This window comes from Nelumbo lutea, chromosome 2, assembly GCF_056320005.1.
Source record: "Nelumbo lutea isolate HS-2025 chromosome 2, American lotus-T2T, whole genome shotgun sequence".
In the NCBI taxonomy this organism is placed as follows: Eukaryota; Viridiplantae; Streptophyta; class Magnoliopsida; order Proteales; family Nelumbonaceae; genus Nelumbo; species Nelumbo lutea.
In genome coordinates, this window is record NC_142685.1 from 25642559 (window position 1) to 25658281 (window position 15723).

Sequence of the window (15723 nt, forward strand, 5' to 3'; positions counted from 1 at the left end):
TAGGAAACCAAATCAGGCCCCACAAGATTGCCCCCACAACGTAGGTGGTTCGTCTAGTGCGTTTTCCTAAATCCTAATTGGGGCAATTAGGATCGGGTGAAGCCGTAAGGCTATGCTTGGTTTGTTAAAAAAATAAGAACCTTTTGTTCTTTTTTTCACTTAATTACTTTCTACCAAACCAAACACAGTCTAAAGAGAAATTTTGATCATATTTGTTTCAGGGCCTTGGGTTGGGGAAGTCGGGCGATACTTCCAGAAAAGTAGCAAAAAAGGGAGCGAGCGCAAGGGAGAGTTACAGAGAACTGCGCAGCCATGGCTTCGTCCATGTTGCAATCTTTCTTGAATCCATCAAAGAATTGGTTCGCTGCTCAACACATGAAATCCCTCTCGAAACGGCTCAGGAAATACGGTTAGGGTTTATTTTTCTTTTCTTATTCGGATCTCTGTTTATATTTGCAACTCTTATCTTCTCAGTGTGATCGAATTAATCTTTTTCTGTATTATATAGGGCTTCGATACGATGACCTCTATGACCCGATGTACGATCTGGACATCAAAGAAGCTCTGGCTCGCCTTCCTCGCGAGATCGTCGACGCGAGGAACCAGCGTCTCAAGCGCGCCATGGACCTCTCGTTGAAGCACGAGTACCTTCCCGAAGATTTGCAGGTTTTTTCTCTTTTCTTTTGTGCTAAGTTCCTGGTTCCCGATTTTGTTATTTCAGCTTTAGTTGTTTCTATTTTAATTTCCTAGCTTCTTTGCTTCAAGTGAATTTTTGGTTTAGTCTTACCGAGTCTATTTCTTTCCTTGGTTCTATTCGAAATTTATGATTCAGTCGCGGCTGTAAACTGAAGCTTCTTTTTTACTTGCCATTTGAGAATCGAAGTAAGGTAGAAAAAATGTAGTTGTCATCTGTATTTCATGCTTATGGGGAATTTTAGAGCGGAAGGATGGAACGGAGATATTGTACTCGGAATACTAGCTATGGAATATAATTAAGAATAAATTCAAAGTGAATAGATGCAACATGATTTGAACCAAGAGAGGTTTTATACATTTTCACAGGTGGGAAGCTGTGGATCAGTTATTATCAATCCTAATTATAGATTTTACTTGCATTGCATATTTCTTCGCATTATGCTTTTCATTTTTTCTCCTACAAAAGGAAAAAATAAAACAAAACCTCATGAAATGCTAAATCTTCGTTTTGTTTGTTTTACAACAGTTTCTGAATGCTGTTTCTTATGTTCCATTAAAATGCCTATTTCTTTACAAATGTTCTCAAGTACGACCTGGAAAGTGAAATGTGTGTATTTCAAATATTGCAGTACTGACTACGACCTGAAAGCATCTCCTACAACGAAAGGATATGTCTGTCATCATTAATGCTTTTCATAAACATAATTCTCTAAACGGGTTATGACAAGGCTTCTGCCAGCCCCTTCCCCACCCCCACTACATCCTTAAAATTAGAAAAAAATAGATACAAGCTCATTAAACATTTTTTATCACTAACAAGCTCTTCTTTATTGGTGATGAAATGAGAAAATTCCTGTACATTAGAAACACCGGATCCATCTTAAAACATAAACAGCATACTGCTAAGATAAACAAAACTGAAAAAATGCAAGGTGCCAACCAGCTGGTTGGTAAGGTCTCTTGCTGGTCGTAGTGGAGACTTGGGATTGAATCCCGCCTGCACCTAGGTTGGGGAATGGGCTACCCTCGTTGTGTAGCCCTTCAGAAGATATTAAAAAAAAAAAACAAAATAGAAAAAAAAATACCACCTCTGGCTAGCTGGTATTATCTGGAATTGTTTTAATGAAATGCCAATTCTATATGTTATGTGGAGCTTAAACTTCCGCCTTTTCATTTGCTCTTCTCAGTTGAGGTTTCTGTTTAGTTAGCAGTCATGGTGATGCAATGAACTCAATTGACTTACACTGCATATGAGTTGATAGTACTAGGGGTGCTCACAGTTCCATTAACCGAACCATGGGCCTTTTTTTGTAACCGGACCGGTACTACCGGTTTTTGGAAAACCGATGAACCGAAGCCAATCGGTTAACCGTTGGTTCGTTTTGTTGGTTTTTTGGTTTTCTAATTTTTATAATATATTATAAAGTGTATAAATTTATAATAAAAGATTACAAATTTATATAAAATATTATATTTTAAATAATAAATAATATATCATATGTATATATTTATGTATATAATGCATATTTATTAATTTATAATATATAAAAATATATATAAAATATATAGAAAAATATGTATACCGGTCGGTTTGGTTAACCGCCAGTTTTCTATATTGGTTAACCGAAACCGAACTGGTACCTTTTTTAAAAACACCGAACCAATCGGTTCGGTTAACTGATTTTTCGGTTTTTTTGCTCACCTCTAGATGGTGCCATCTTCAACCATCTATTTTGTTCAGTTATGCAAGTTTTCAGCTATGTTTTCCTTCAATACCATGAGGTGCCAACTGCAAAAATGTTGCAGAATGAATCTTTGGCAGCATTTTTATCTATGCTATATTGTTATTCCCTTGTGCTTGTGCTTGTCCATTTCAGTTGCTATTGTAGTAAAAATAAACAAAAGAAAAGAGAAGAAATACTCTTTTGTGGAACCATTTGCATCTGATGTCAATACCTGTTTCCTTCTGTTGTTACAGGCAATGCAGACACCATTTAGGAGCTACCTTCAGGATATGCTGGCGCTTGTAAGTTATCCTTACTAAATGCTTTAACTTTTAAATGATTGCATTTTATCTTTCAGGTGTATGCCCTGTTAAGTTTTCCATGTTAATGACCATATTTATTGTTTGCTTTCAAGTTTTCATTGTGGATTTTAGATATCCTTATATTTCTGGTTATAATTATAATGTTAAATCATGTCCATTTCCAAGGTAAAAAAATTAGTATAACTCATCAGTCATTATCTTTACTGCTGGAGACCAATGCTGTCAAAATCTTACAATTTATGATATGATTCACAATTTGAATCATGAATCTCAAGGGTTTTGATTCGAATCTTATGTTTGAATCATTTTCTGCAAAATTGTTATGGTTTTTGCTTGGATCCTACGAATAAATTCAATTGAGATAGTTTTCTACTTTTTTTTTTTAGTTTTGCTAAGGGAGACTTTTTTTAAAGCCCTTACTAGAAAATGATTTATTTATGTTATTTAAGACTAGAAATTGAGTTTATTTTCCATCATATGTAGGTTAAAGAGCCCTTGTGTGTGGATTTGTTTGTTTTTCAAGTCAAACTTGGTTATATCATCTTAAGCTTCTATTGTATAAGTGGTAAATTCTATTGTTTAGGTACATATATAGTAGATATAGATTAAAAATAGGGTAAGGTCACTTTCCTATATATATTTAGCATTTTAATATATCTATATTTAATTTTGACAAATTTGTAAAAAATAGAAAAAATCTTACCATTTATGTACGATTCATGATTCGATTCAATTCAACTTTCCCTATGATTTATGATACGATTATGATTTTCAAAACATTGTTGGAGACTGAGATAGGTAGTGGACCAGCAACATGTGAATGGTATAACAGAACATGAACAAAAAGGAATAATGGTTATGAATCTTATGGTTGAACTACTGAAGTCTGCAAGGAAAAAAATTTGGGTGTTTCATCTGTCATCGAGTGGCATAATTTTCTCCATGTTTATGGTTTTGTATTCATAGAGAGAGAACTACACAAATGGTAGGGAGAGGTTGTGCGAGGAACTGTTAGTAGCCATCAAGATGGAAAATGCTTGGTTTGAAGAGAAAGAATCGGTTCCTTTGTTTTTGTTGAAATGGGCAGATTTCCAAGTGGAGGGTACCGGCTCTTTCATCTTGGCTAAAAAGATCAAAGGAATAAAAGAAGTGCTGAAATCTTGGAAAGAGGATTTTCAAGGAAAGACTGAAATGGAGAAGAGCCTAGAGGTAATAAAAGATCTGGATTCGGCTGAAGAAGTGGGGCCCCTTAGAGAGGAAGAGAGAAGGAAGAGACTTTTGGCCAAAGTGACTTTGGATTCTATAGTATACAAGGATGAGTTAAAGTGGTGGCAAAGAGCTAAGGTTAAGTGGCTTAAAGCGGGGGATAAGAACTCCAGCTTCTTTAACAAAATGGAAAAGACAAGAAAAAGAGTAAATCAATTTGAGAGACCTGAATGGAGAGGGCAAGTGGGTGAAGAATGGATAGAAATGAAACACATTGCCACTAATTTCTTCTCAGAGTTGTTTAAAGAAAACTGGGTAAGGAGACCTTTTCTTCTCAGACTTTCTGTGGATCAGCAAAGGGAATTAGAAGCTCCCTTCACAGAAAATGAAATATGGCAGGAGATAAAAAACTTGGGAACTGAGAAATCTCCAGGGCCAGATGGTTTAACTAACATCTTTTATAAACAGTGTTGGGAGGGGGTGAAAAGGGATCTGCTAAAGGTGTTCCATGACTTTCACCAAAATGGCTCTTTGGTTAGAAGTTTAAACAACACCTTCATCTCCCTTATACCTAAGGTGGAAGGTGCAACCAACATCAAAGATTTCAGACCAATTAGTTTGTTGAACAGTTTCTATAAAATTCTATCTAAAGTACTAGCAAAAAGAATGAAGAAGGTCCTCAGTGTGATAATTGAGAAGAATCAGTTTGATTTTGTGCCAGGTAGACAAATGTTGGACAGTGTGTTGGTGGCAAATGAGCTGATTGACTCAAGAATAAGAGAAGGTAAGCCAGGGCTGCTTTGTAAGTTGGATTTGGAAAAGGCGTATGATCATGTAAATTGGAAGTGTTTGGACTTTGTGTTGAAGAAAATGAACTTCGGGCAGAAATGGAGGAATTGGATTAAGGTATGTATTTCCTCTTCGAAGTTCTCAGTTTTGCTTAATGGTCAATCTACAGCTAATTCAAAAGTTCTAGAGGATTGAGGCAAGGGGATCCTCTTTCTCCACTTTGGTTTATTTGTGTAATGGAAGTTCTAACGCTATTTGTGCAGAAAGTGGGGGATGAGGGTCTATGGAAGGGTTTTGAGGTCTCTCCGAGTGGGGAAAAAGTTCAGCTCCTACCCGAAGCTAAAAGGATGGGCCAAAGAGGAATTTAAAGCCTTCAAAGAAGTGAAATCAGCAATCCTATTCGAATTGGATGAGTTAGACCAAAAGGAGCAGAATGGGCACCTAAATGAGAACGAAAGAAGGAGAAGATTTGAGCTAAGAAAAGAATGGGAACAGGTAGTAAGAAGAGAAGAAGTTTACTGGAGACAACGATCTAGGGTTAGATGGTTAAAGGAGGGGGACAATAACTCCAGGTTCTTCCACATATATGCATCTGGGAGGCGGAAAAGAAATCTTATAACAAAATTAAAAATCGGGCAACGAGAAGTGGAGGACCCTAAGGAAATTTTTGAAGCTTTTGTATAATTCTTTAAAAATCTTTACTCAAAGAAAGAAAACAGAAAACTCTCCATAAGCTTTTGGGAAGGGTTTAAACTGTTGGAGGAGAATAGTCTGTGGTTAGAAAGAGAGTTTCAAGATCAAGAAGTGAAGGATGCTGTCTTTAGCATGGATGGAGATAGAGCCCTGGGCCCTGATGGTTTCCCAATTCTATTTTATAAGATTTGTTGGAGCATAATTAGTTCAAATTTGATGCAGGTGTTTAATGATTTCTATCATTCAGCCATTGTCAACAAAGGAAACAATTCTAATTTCATATGCTTGATTCTCAAGACAAAGGGTACTCTAGAAGCAAAAGATTTCAGACCTATCAGCTTGACTGGAGTGTATACAAAATTTTAGCAAAGGTTCTAGCCGAAAGACTAAAAAAAGTCCTAGGGGAAATCATTTCCCCAAATCAGTTTGCATTTGTCCAAGGGCGACAAATCATTGACAACATCCTAATAGCAAACAAATGCGTTGAAGAGAGGAAGATGAATGGCAAACCAGGGGTGATTGTGAAACTCGATTTGGAAAAAGCATACGACAAAGTAGATTGGGAGTGTCTCACAGAAATAATGAGATTAATGGGATTTGGAAACAAGTGGATTCAGTGGGTTGAGGGATGTATAAGCTCCACCTGGTTCTCAGTTCTAATAAACGGGCAACCAAAAGGATATTTTAATGCTAGCAGAGGATGAAGACAAGGCTGCCCCCTCTGCCCATTGCTCTTTTCTCTAGTCATAGAAATCTTTAGCCAACTGGTGAACAAGGCTATCTCTCTTGGTCTTTTGAGAGGTTTTGAAGTCGGACGGGAAGCCACCCAGATATCTCATCTCCAGTTTGCCGATGATACCATCCTTTTCCTAGAGGCTGATGAAGAATTTCTATCAAATCTGAACTGGGTCATCACCTGTTTTGAATGGATTTCTGGATTGCAAGTAAACTTTGCAAAGAGCGGTATTGCTGGCCTAAATCTAGCTGGTACTCACTCCTTGGACACTTTCACAGAGATCTTGGGATGTAAGGCAGAAAACCTCCCCTTCCTCTATCTGGGGATGCCCCTTGGAGGAAACCCGAGAAATCAAAACTTTTGGGAACCAATTCTAGAAATATGTGAGAAGAGGTTAGCCACATGGAAAAGGAATTACTTGTCAAAAGGGGGGAAGCTCACTCTAGTTAGAGCAGCATCGGCAAACCTTCCCACCTACTACCTCTCTATCTTCCGCATGCCCAACAAGATAGCACTTCAGGTAGAAAAACTTCAGAGAAACTTCATTTGGGAAGGAGGTGGGGAAAGGGGCTCTCACCTTGTGATGTGGTCTCAGGTTAGCAAACCAAAGGAGGGAGGTGGATTGGGAGTAGGCCACTTGAAAGAAAGAAACTCAGCTCTTCTCAGTAAATGGTTGTGGCGATTCCCTCTTGAACCAAATGCGCTTTGGACTGCTGTACTTACTAGCAAATACGGAAAGCACGCCAACGGTTGGGATAGCAAGCTCCACTTGAATCGGGTCAAAGACACCCATCCTTGGAAAGGTATAATCTCAAACTACACTTTTTTCATATCCTTTATCAGATATAAGGTGGGAAAGGGCGATAGAATTAAGTTTTGGACTGATATATGGTGGGGTAATTCTACCTTAGCCAACTCCTTCCCTCACCACCTATTCAGCCTTACCATAAACCAAGAAGCTTCCATATCCCAGGTTTTACCCCTCTCCCCCCCTTTACTTCAACTGGAATCTAAATCTCAGGAGACCTTTAAGGGACCTGGAACTTAGTGAAATCACTAGCTTCTTGCATACTTTGAGAGAGGTATACCTCTCCCAAGTTTCCCCAGATCTCCGTGTTTGGACCCTTCACCCATCAGGTAAGTTTTCAACCAAGTCTTGCTTCAAGGCCTTAGTTAGGGAAGATCAAGCTACTGATAAGTACCCCTACAAGAGAATTTGGTGTGCTCATATCCCTTCCTGGGTATGCTTTTTTTGTGTGGGAAGCCAGCTTAAAGAAAATCAATACTTACGACCTCCTTTAGAAAGAGAATCATGGAAGGTATTATCTATCTCCCCATGTGTGTTATTTCTGTCTTAAATCCGGGGAATCTACCAACCACATCCTGATTCACTGTAGGAAACTAGAAAGTTTCGGAATTTCTTTCTATCACTCTTTGAATACAGCTGGGTATTCCCAGAAAATGTGGTTGATTGCTTAGGGCAATGGTCCGGACGAGGTTTAAGCAAAAGAGGAAAAACTTTATGGCTGTCTGCTGCTCATGCTATCTTCTGGAGCATTTGGGAAGAGAGAAACAACCGGGTGTTTACCAACAGAACAAAAAACTTTGAGGAGCTGATTTTTATAATCTGTTATAGATGTTTCTTGTGGACCTCCAACTCAATTTACTTCTGAGGAGTTACTTTTGATGACCTTCAAAGAAACGCCATAAATTTTCTTCACTCTAATCATAAACAGCTCATCACTTCCCACAGTTTCAGATCTGAAGTGGAAGGGGAGATGATCTTGTACTTTGACGGGAGTGCTTTTGGAAACCCAGGTGCTGCGGGTATTGCAGGGGTAATTCAAAACAGAAATGGCAATATCAGATGGGCTTTTAGTCTGCCGATTGGGATAGCCTCCTCAACAAAGGCCGAAGTCATGGCAGCTCTAACCGGCATCAGGATTGCAAAAGACATGGACTTACTAAACCTTTCCATTAAAGGAGATTCAGCCAACACCATTAACTGGCTTTCTAACCCTGACAGTGGGCCTTGGGCTTTAGCCCACTACCTGGCTGAAGCGAGAGACATCTTCTCTTCTCTAAATGCTCATGTAGTCTGGATTCCGAGGGAGCTAAATTCTAAAGCCGACAGTCTAGCTAAATCTGGCGCTCACAGGGATTCCCTTTTTAGTGATAGTTTTTTGCCTATGTAACTTTCTGAGTGCTTAGTTGCTGTGTACATCTCTTCATGTACCTTTCTTTTCTTCGAATAGTTGCTGTGTACATCTCTTCATGTACCTTTCTTTTCTTCGAATAAAGTTAACTTTTTCTTAAAAAAAGTTCAGCTCCTTCAGTTTGCTGATGATACTCTTTGCTTCATTGATGCGGAGGTTGAACAGCTGGAGATTCTCTTAGGGGTGCTCAGTTGGTTTGAAGTGGTCTTGGGTTTGAGAGTCAACTGGACTAAGAGCAGACTGATTCCTGTGGGAAAGGTGGTGAATCTTGAAGAACTCACGGAAGTTTTACCTGGTCAGATTGGATATTTGCCTATTTCCTATTTAGGCCTCCCTCTTGGAGCTAAATGCATCTCTGCGGTGGTGTGGGACCCGGTGGTAGGGAGAGTGGAGAGGAAGCTTACTTATTGGAAAACCAAATATCTGTCATTGGGGGGGCAGAATCACATTATTAAAAAGCTCTTTCTCTAATCTTCCTGCTTATTTTCTATCTTTATTTCCAATTCCAGTCAAAGTAGCTCAAAGAATTGAGAAGCTCCAGAGAGACTTCCTTTGGAGGGGTTGGGAGGAGGAAAAGAAATTACATCTGGTTAACTGGGAGCAGTTATGTGTTCCTAAGGAGAAGGGGGGTTTGGGGATCAGGAAGCTAAAGCTGTTTAACAAAGCTCTATTGGGAAGATGGATTTGGAGATTTGAGAAAGAAAAAGACAGATGGTGGAGGAAATTAATTGCGGCAAAATGTGATACTGACAGGGGGACTGGTTAAACACAAATCAGTTGAACTCATTAGGTTGCTCCCTGTGGAAGAAAGTCATAGAAAATCTCCTTTGGATTAGCAGTGGCTTGACTCCAAAGGTGGGGAATGGGAATAGGCTGTGGTTTTGGAAGGATACTTGGTGTGACAGTAGACCTCTTGCTGAAGTTTTCCCTCAGCTGTTTCAGATTGCAGAAAATCAGAATGGTTCGGTGGCTAGTAATTTTGAAGGGGGGGGGGGTACTATTACTTGGAGCTCCTCGTTTAGAAGGCCATTTCCGGACTGGGAAGTTGAGAAAGTTGCAGAACTCTTGGGGTTGCTGTACAGGCAGTTCATAGACTTGTTGGCTGAGGACTCTTGGAGTTGGAAGTATAGTGCGGATGGTATTTTCTCTGTTAGTTCTTTTGCTGGGGTTCTGAATGGAGAAAATCAATCAAAAGTTCCGGCTGGGAAAATTTGGAACCCTTCAGTGCCCTCAAAAGTGAATGTTTTGGTTTGGGCAGCTGTTCTGAATAGATGTCTTACGAAAGATTCCCTGGTTAGGAGAGGTGTGCAGATTCAGGACCTGCTATGTGTTCTCTGTGGCCAAGTGGCTGAAGACAGCAAGCTTTTGTTCATTCACTGTTCTGTTACAGCTGCAATCTGGAATCACTTTCTGTCGGGCCTGGGGCTTCAATGGTGTATGCCATGTTCTGTTTTGGATATGCTATGGAGTTGGGAGCTTCAGGGTGGTTCCAAGTTGGTAAGGTGCATTTGGAGTGTCCTGCCTGCAGCCATTTTATGCACAGTCTGGACTGAAAGAAATAGAAGAGTCTTTCAAAATAAAGCTTCTGATGTAGATTGCTTGATTGCCTTTGCTTTCGGCAAGCTCATTTCATGGGTGGCTGTGGCCGAGGGTCTTCAAAACTCAGTCCTCTGTTCTCAATTGAGAGCCAGGGACGTCCTTGAGTTATGATGTATTCCCGGTGGTTTAGTGTGTTTGGCTCCTTGTCTTGGGGGCTTTGGGTTGTAATCTGCTTTAATCTGGTGCTCAATGAATAAAATTTTACCTTACTTTTCTCCAAAAAAAAGTACACAAATGGTAGGAGTAGATGATAAATTGGTAGATTCTTTTTGGATTGGATTCTATGGAGAAGAGACATTATAGTTGAATATAGATTTTATTAATAGGGCTTGGATTTTCAGGGAGCTAATGTACCAAGGGGAACTCAGGAAATGTTGGTTGCTTTCAAAATTCAAGGTTGGAAAGGAAATTCCTTAAAGTTTTGGTACGGTTTAGCATGGTAAAAGACCCCTTACAATTTCCCATCCTAAGCTCTTGTAGGCTGTGTACAAGGAAAAAATAATAAGAAATTGTTTTGAATGGGTAACTGAAAACATGGTTTGTGTCATTGATAAAAAAAAAAGAAAACATGGTTTGTGTCCCAAAAATCTTAATGCTTGGGAAGGCAGTTGTCCAGTGATCTTGCTCTTCATTAGTTCACCTCAATTTGCAGGACAAATTGGATCTGGATGTCTGAGCCACAGGGCATCTTTCCCAGTGGTAATATTTTGTTCAAGGTTATAGAGACAAGTGCTCATCTCAGCCCAGATTTATTTGGAGCCCTCCTATTGAAGTGAAGTAGATTTGTTTGACCTCAAAGTCAGGATTCCTGGTTTGAATGTTCCCTGTGAGCTGGGTGATTTCAGGTACTCTTGTTGTCTTGAATCTTGATCCTTGGATGGCATATAAGGGTCTCTGTAGAAGGCTCCAGATACTTCAACTGTTCAACACCTTTTTATATTTGTTGGAAGATCTCGATGATGCACAATTGACATATCTTTGATGACAAAAGATGAATAGAGGATTTCATTATGAAGAAAATCATTGGCTTGCTCTGGTCATCCATTGCGAATGAATTAGGATGCTTTCATTCTCAAATATAAATGAATCTGAATCATGTCAGATCCCCCTTTTGATGTACAAAACCTTTTTGTATGGCTTATAATACTAACAAGTTCTATTTCTAAACATTATTTGAGGCTTGTTTCCGTTTTTGTTATATCTTGGAATTACTTGTTACTGAACCAGAATAATCAGTTCCAAAGGAAATATACCATCCATTAATTTCATGCCTTGTGCTTTGGAGATACAGAGCATTTCATATCTCTTTTTTTTTTTTTTTGAAAAAGGTTGGAGCCCAGTGGAGGTACTAGTTGATATTCAATCATTATTTGTCTGTAGATCCACCCAGAAACAACACCCACACACAAGGGGTCAGATTATGTAGAGGTGTTAGAGAACAGCTATCCTTTGGTGTTTTTGGGAGGAGGGTAATGCCAGGATTTTCTTCAATTAGGACAAGACAAGTTGATATATCAATTGATTTCATTACCATCAAAGTTGGAGTATGGATTCTTTGTGGAGAGCAGTAGTTCAGAGAGTTCCCTATTAATCATTTTCATTTTAAAATGGCCTTATTTGGCTATTTATCAGTGTAGAGACATTGCATAAATCATAGATATATGTCATTCAAGCTGAACTTTGATGGTTGTGCCATAAGAAATGCAGAGTCATCTGGGTTGAAAAGCTTTATGGATTAAGATGGATTATCAGCTGATTATTTTGGTTTCTTTTTGGTCCATCAATGAGGGAAACTCAATCTGGGTAGACACTTGTATCGCTGAGGGGATTACATTGATCTTCCCTTTGGGCTCTGTTGTGTATTGTCCTTTTAGCTTGGCATTTCTTCAAGGGCTTGATCATTGTTGTTGATAAAAAAGAGGATCCTCAGATTGTTATTGGATGAGTAAGAGATGATGAAACAACCCAAAGGGCCCCGGCTGATTTGCCATTAAATCAGAGGCTAGCTCTTTAGTATCTAGAGTGAACATAACGTTTGGCAGGGTGCTTTAATTAACTAGATCATTGGTGTACTCATTAATGAAAGGAAGAATTAGGAGCTGGGGGTTGTCCAGGAGCAGCCTTTATTACTTGACTGTTATGACCCACTTAAATCTGCTATTTTCTTTTCTTTTCTTTTCTTTTGTGATTTCCATGGTATCACTTGTCTTTTTTTTTTTTCTCTCTTTTCCATATTTCTCATCAGTTTCAACTTCCAGCCAGTAATTGGTGCATCTTGGGATAGAGGGGGTCTCCATGTCTAATCCCTCTCCACCACTACTTCATAATCACTATACAACTTTTTGAACTAATGTCAAACCTTAGAGTGAACTTTGAGAGAAGTTGTATAGTTGGAGTCAATATGGGGGAAGGGGAGGTTTGCGAGTATGCAAACATTTTGGGGTGTGTAGTATCTAATTGGCCCTTGAACTACCTTGGTTTACCTTTGGGGGATAATCCTCAGAAAGGTGATTTTTGGGCCTCTGTTGTGGAGAATTTTGAAAAGAGACTTGCCAACTGGAAGAAAAACTATGTCTCTTGGATAGAGAATTACCCTAATTAGGTCTACTCTTGCTAACCTTCCTGTCTATTTTTTGTTAGTCTTTAAGATTCCAACTAAGGTGGCTAGCAGGCTGGAAAAACTAATGAGAGATTTTCTTTGGGAGCCGGGGGAGGAGAAGGATCATAGGGTTAGGTGGGAGGTGGTATGTAGGAGTAAGGAGGGAGATTTGGGAATTGGGAACATAAGGATTTTAGGAGGGAAATGGCTGTGGAGATTTACATTGGAGAAAGAAAGACTGGGGGTTAAGATAGTGGGAAGTATACTTGGGTTGGCAGGCAATGCATGGGACTCTGGGAAGTATACATGGGCTGGCAGGCAATGGATGGGACTCTGGGATCCTAGCAAGGACTACAAGAGCATCTCCCTGGAAAGCTATTCAAGCCATATTGCCCTTGTTCCCTCCATGGATCAGGTATGATTTGCACTCAAGTAACCTCATTAAATTTTGGGAGCATGTTTGAGTTGGATATTGAAATTCATTGTACATGGATAATGAGAAATGCAAATGCATTGGCAGATGGTCTAGCTAGGCAAGGGGTGAACAGAAACTCTATCTTTTGGGCTGTTTTGTAATTGTTTCATGGTTAGGGTGTACATTGGGTAGTAGGGAGTTAAGATTCTTTAGCTCCTTCCCTTGTAATTCTGATTTTCTCAATTATTAATAAAAGTCATTGTTATTGATCAAAAAAAAAAAAAGATGGCTTGAGATTCTGGTTGTACTGGGACTTTTTTTTTGTGCTTTCCAACTAGTCTTCCAATCAAGGATCAAAGTGTCAACACGCATCGACCTTGATTGGCCGATACGTATCGTTCCAGGACCCCTTTGATACGCCCCTACAGTGGGTGTATTGGAGGTCTGACTGGTTCACGGGGTAGAGGAGACCTAAACCGGCCCTCCTGAACCGGTTGCAAAAAAAAAAGGCCTGAAACACTATCGATTCACCTGATACGCCCATACTGGCGTATCGGGCATATCGATATTTTGAACCTTGCTTCCAATATTTCAAAGTGGAGACTACTCTCTTCTCAGGTTCTCAGCTTAATAATTTATTTGAATTGGCTATTGTTTATTAGGGTCTCAAAGTCGTGTAGGAGGAGTATCTACTAGGCTAGTGGGGTGTTTTTTCTTTTTCCTGCACTGTGTAAACACTCCTTGGGTAAAAATCTACCTTTCTCAGGCCTCTACCATTTCCGGTTGAAAAAGCTAACCAGTTTTTCCGCTTGTTTTGGCTTCTTGGCCAGCTTGACTCTATTTTAGACTAAGTCAACTAAATGATGTTTGATTTAGTAGTCACCATATAGCATCCTAATTGGTTCATTTGAAGATTGGGCATGCAACTTGGGATTTAGTTTCCGCAATATGCTTCTGCAGTTGGTGCTGAATGTTTTGACTATTTGAAGCCTTTATCTGCATGAATGAATTGTTGTGTTTTCCTTTTTTTTTCTCATGCAAATACACACCACCTTATCAAAGATGTTGATAGCTTGGAAGTCAGACTCCTCAAAAATCAATAGGGGCAGTAATCCCTGCATTGTGTGCAATTTATTTGGTACAGTCCATAATTTGTCAAGTAGTCACTGCAATTTTTCTTACATGTTGTAGCCACAAATAATCTTTTAAACTATGATCTTTGTGCAGATAAAGAAGGAAAGGGCGGAACGGGAAGCATTGGGGGCATTGCCTCTCTATCAGCGCACCATCCCTTGATTATACTGTTATTTGTCTCGGTTGTTACTTGCTGAGTACATCTTTCAAAGAAATAAGGACACTATTATTCTATTGGGAAGTTTTAAAGAGGACCATGAAAGCTGAGAAATTTGGTTTATTTTATCTACATTCAGAGAAGGATCTTTTGCTTTTGTGGATTAAATGGTCTGATAGTCATTGTTACCAATATCTGGGCACTCTTTAAATGTTAATAATATATGCCTAACACTGGTTTGAAGTTCTACTCTGAAATCAACTTGATCATCTATATTCCAAGACATGGCCAAAAGGAAAGGGAGAAAAATAGCTTTATATGATTTTTTATTATATGGCCCAGGGACTAGTACTGTCGCCTTGTATCGTCTAACTATCAAATTTCAGCAAACACCAGCACTCAGCAAATAAAGACAACTTCATCCCGTAAGTACCACGAAATTTAAAAGACATTTGACCAATGGGGTGTGTTGGTTGTAATTCTTCAGGCACTGTAGATACCAACCATAACCAGGTTACAGTAAAATACTATCGCTTGAATGGGGTAATAATTGGATACCAATTAGCAATTGGACCTTATTGTGACACCGTCCGATCTTCCAACATTTTCATCACGACTGTGAGGCAAGAAAACCAAGAATGGATGAGTTATAACATTGTAGGGCCAGGGTGCCATAAATAAAAGAGTTATTGATAACTGATAACCGATACCAACCAGTTCAGTGACAAGTTACAAGGGACGACTTACCAAACAATTAAAGATGGAGCTCGGACTTGCATTGTTCAGTTCTTCAGAGTTGAGACAGCCTTGGGAGTTGGGGCATTAGTTTTGGGGCCTGGAGTGTTAATGTTCTGGACTAGGACATCGTTTTGGCCTGTATTAGGCTGCTTTGTGTGTTTTTTTTTTAACTCGTGTTCTTGGGGTTACACAATGCGCACGGGCTGGTGGCTGTGAGATTTGATCCCGAGTCTCTGCTACAAACATCCGGAGATCCCACAAACTGATCCACAATCAACTTGTGTGGTGTGGTTGGGTTTAGGCTTTCGGATTAGGTTCTAGGTTTCTAGTCTGTACCACATTCTATAATGTAGTTGCTCACATCAATTTACTCTCTTTCACTTTCCAACCTGATAGAATTTTATATTTTTTTAATTAGTTGCACTATGATACTGAAAAGACATCATATCTAAAAAACTTGTGACCAATCAACAAGTATCATAAACTTAAATCAGATGCTATTTATAAAAAGTCACGAATAGGATTTGATTGATCAAAGCTCTTCCCGTGCTATTTCTTTTAGTATCATAGATTTTTCCATTTTTAATTTTAAAACTAAAAACATCAAACAGGGGTTACTTGCAACCAATTTTGTTTCCTTTTTAACATGGGCACCTTTAAAGAGCAAGACATATAGAGGAATTTTCCACCACCTGGGA

The 15723-nt window shown here is 39.2% G+C and overlaps 1 protein-coding gene across 2 annotated transcripts; it reads left to right on the forward strand.

The window, feature by feature from the left end:
* Positions 1 to 241: 241 nt before the first annotated feature.
* Positions 242 to 14544, forward strand: LOC148869321 (Cytochrome bd ubiquinol oxidase, 14kDa subunit). 2 transcript variants are annotated; one of them, XM_088969604.1, is made up of 5 exons: positions 242 to 409; positions 509 to 666; positions 2675 to 2722; positions 14059 to 14134; positions 14224 to 14544. In XM_088969604.1, exons 1-5 carry the CDS (start codon positions 313 to 315, stop codon positions 14325 to 14327), a joined length of 483 nt encoding a protein of 160 aa, XP_088825730.1. In that variant the 5' UTR covers positions 242 to 312; the 3' UTR covers positions 14328 to 14544. The 2 variants fall into 2 exon arrangements, with proteins under 2 accessions (XP_088825730.1, XP_088825731.1); XM_088969605.1 differs by lacking the exon at positions 14059 to 14134.
* The last annotated feature ends 1179 nt before the right edge of the window (positions 14545 to 15723 follow it).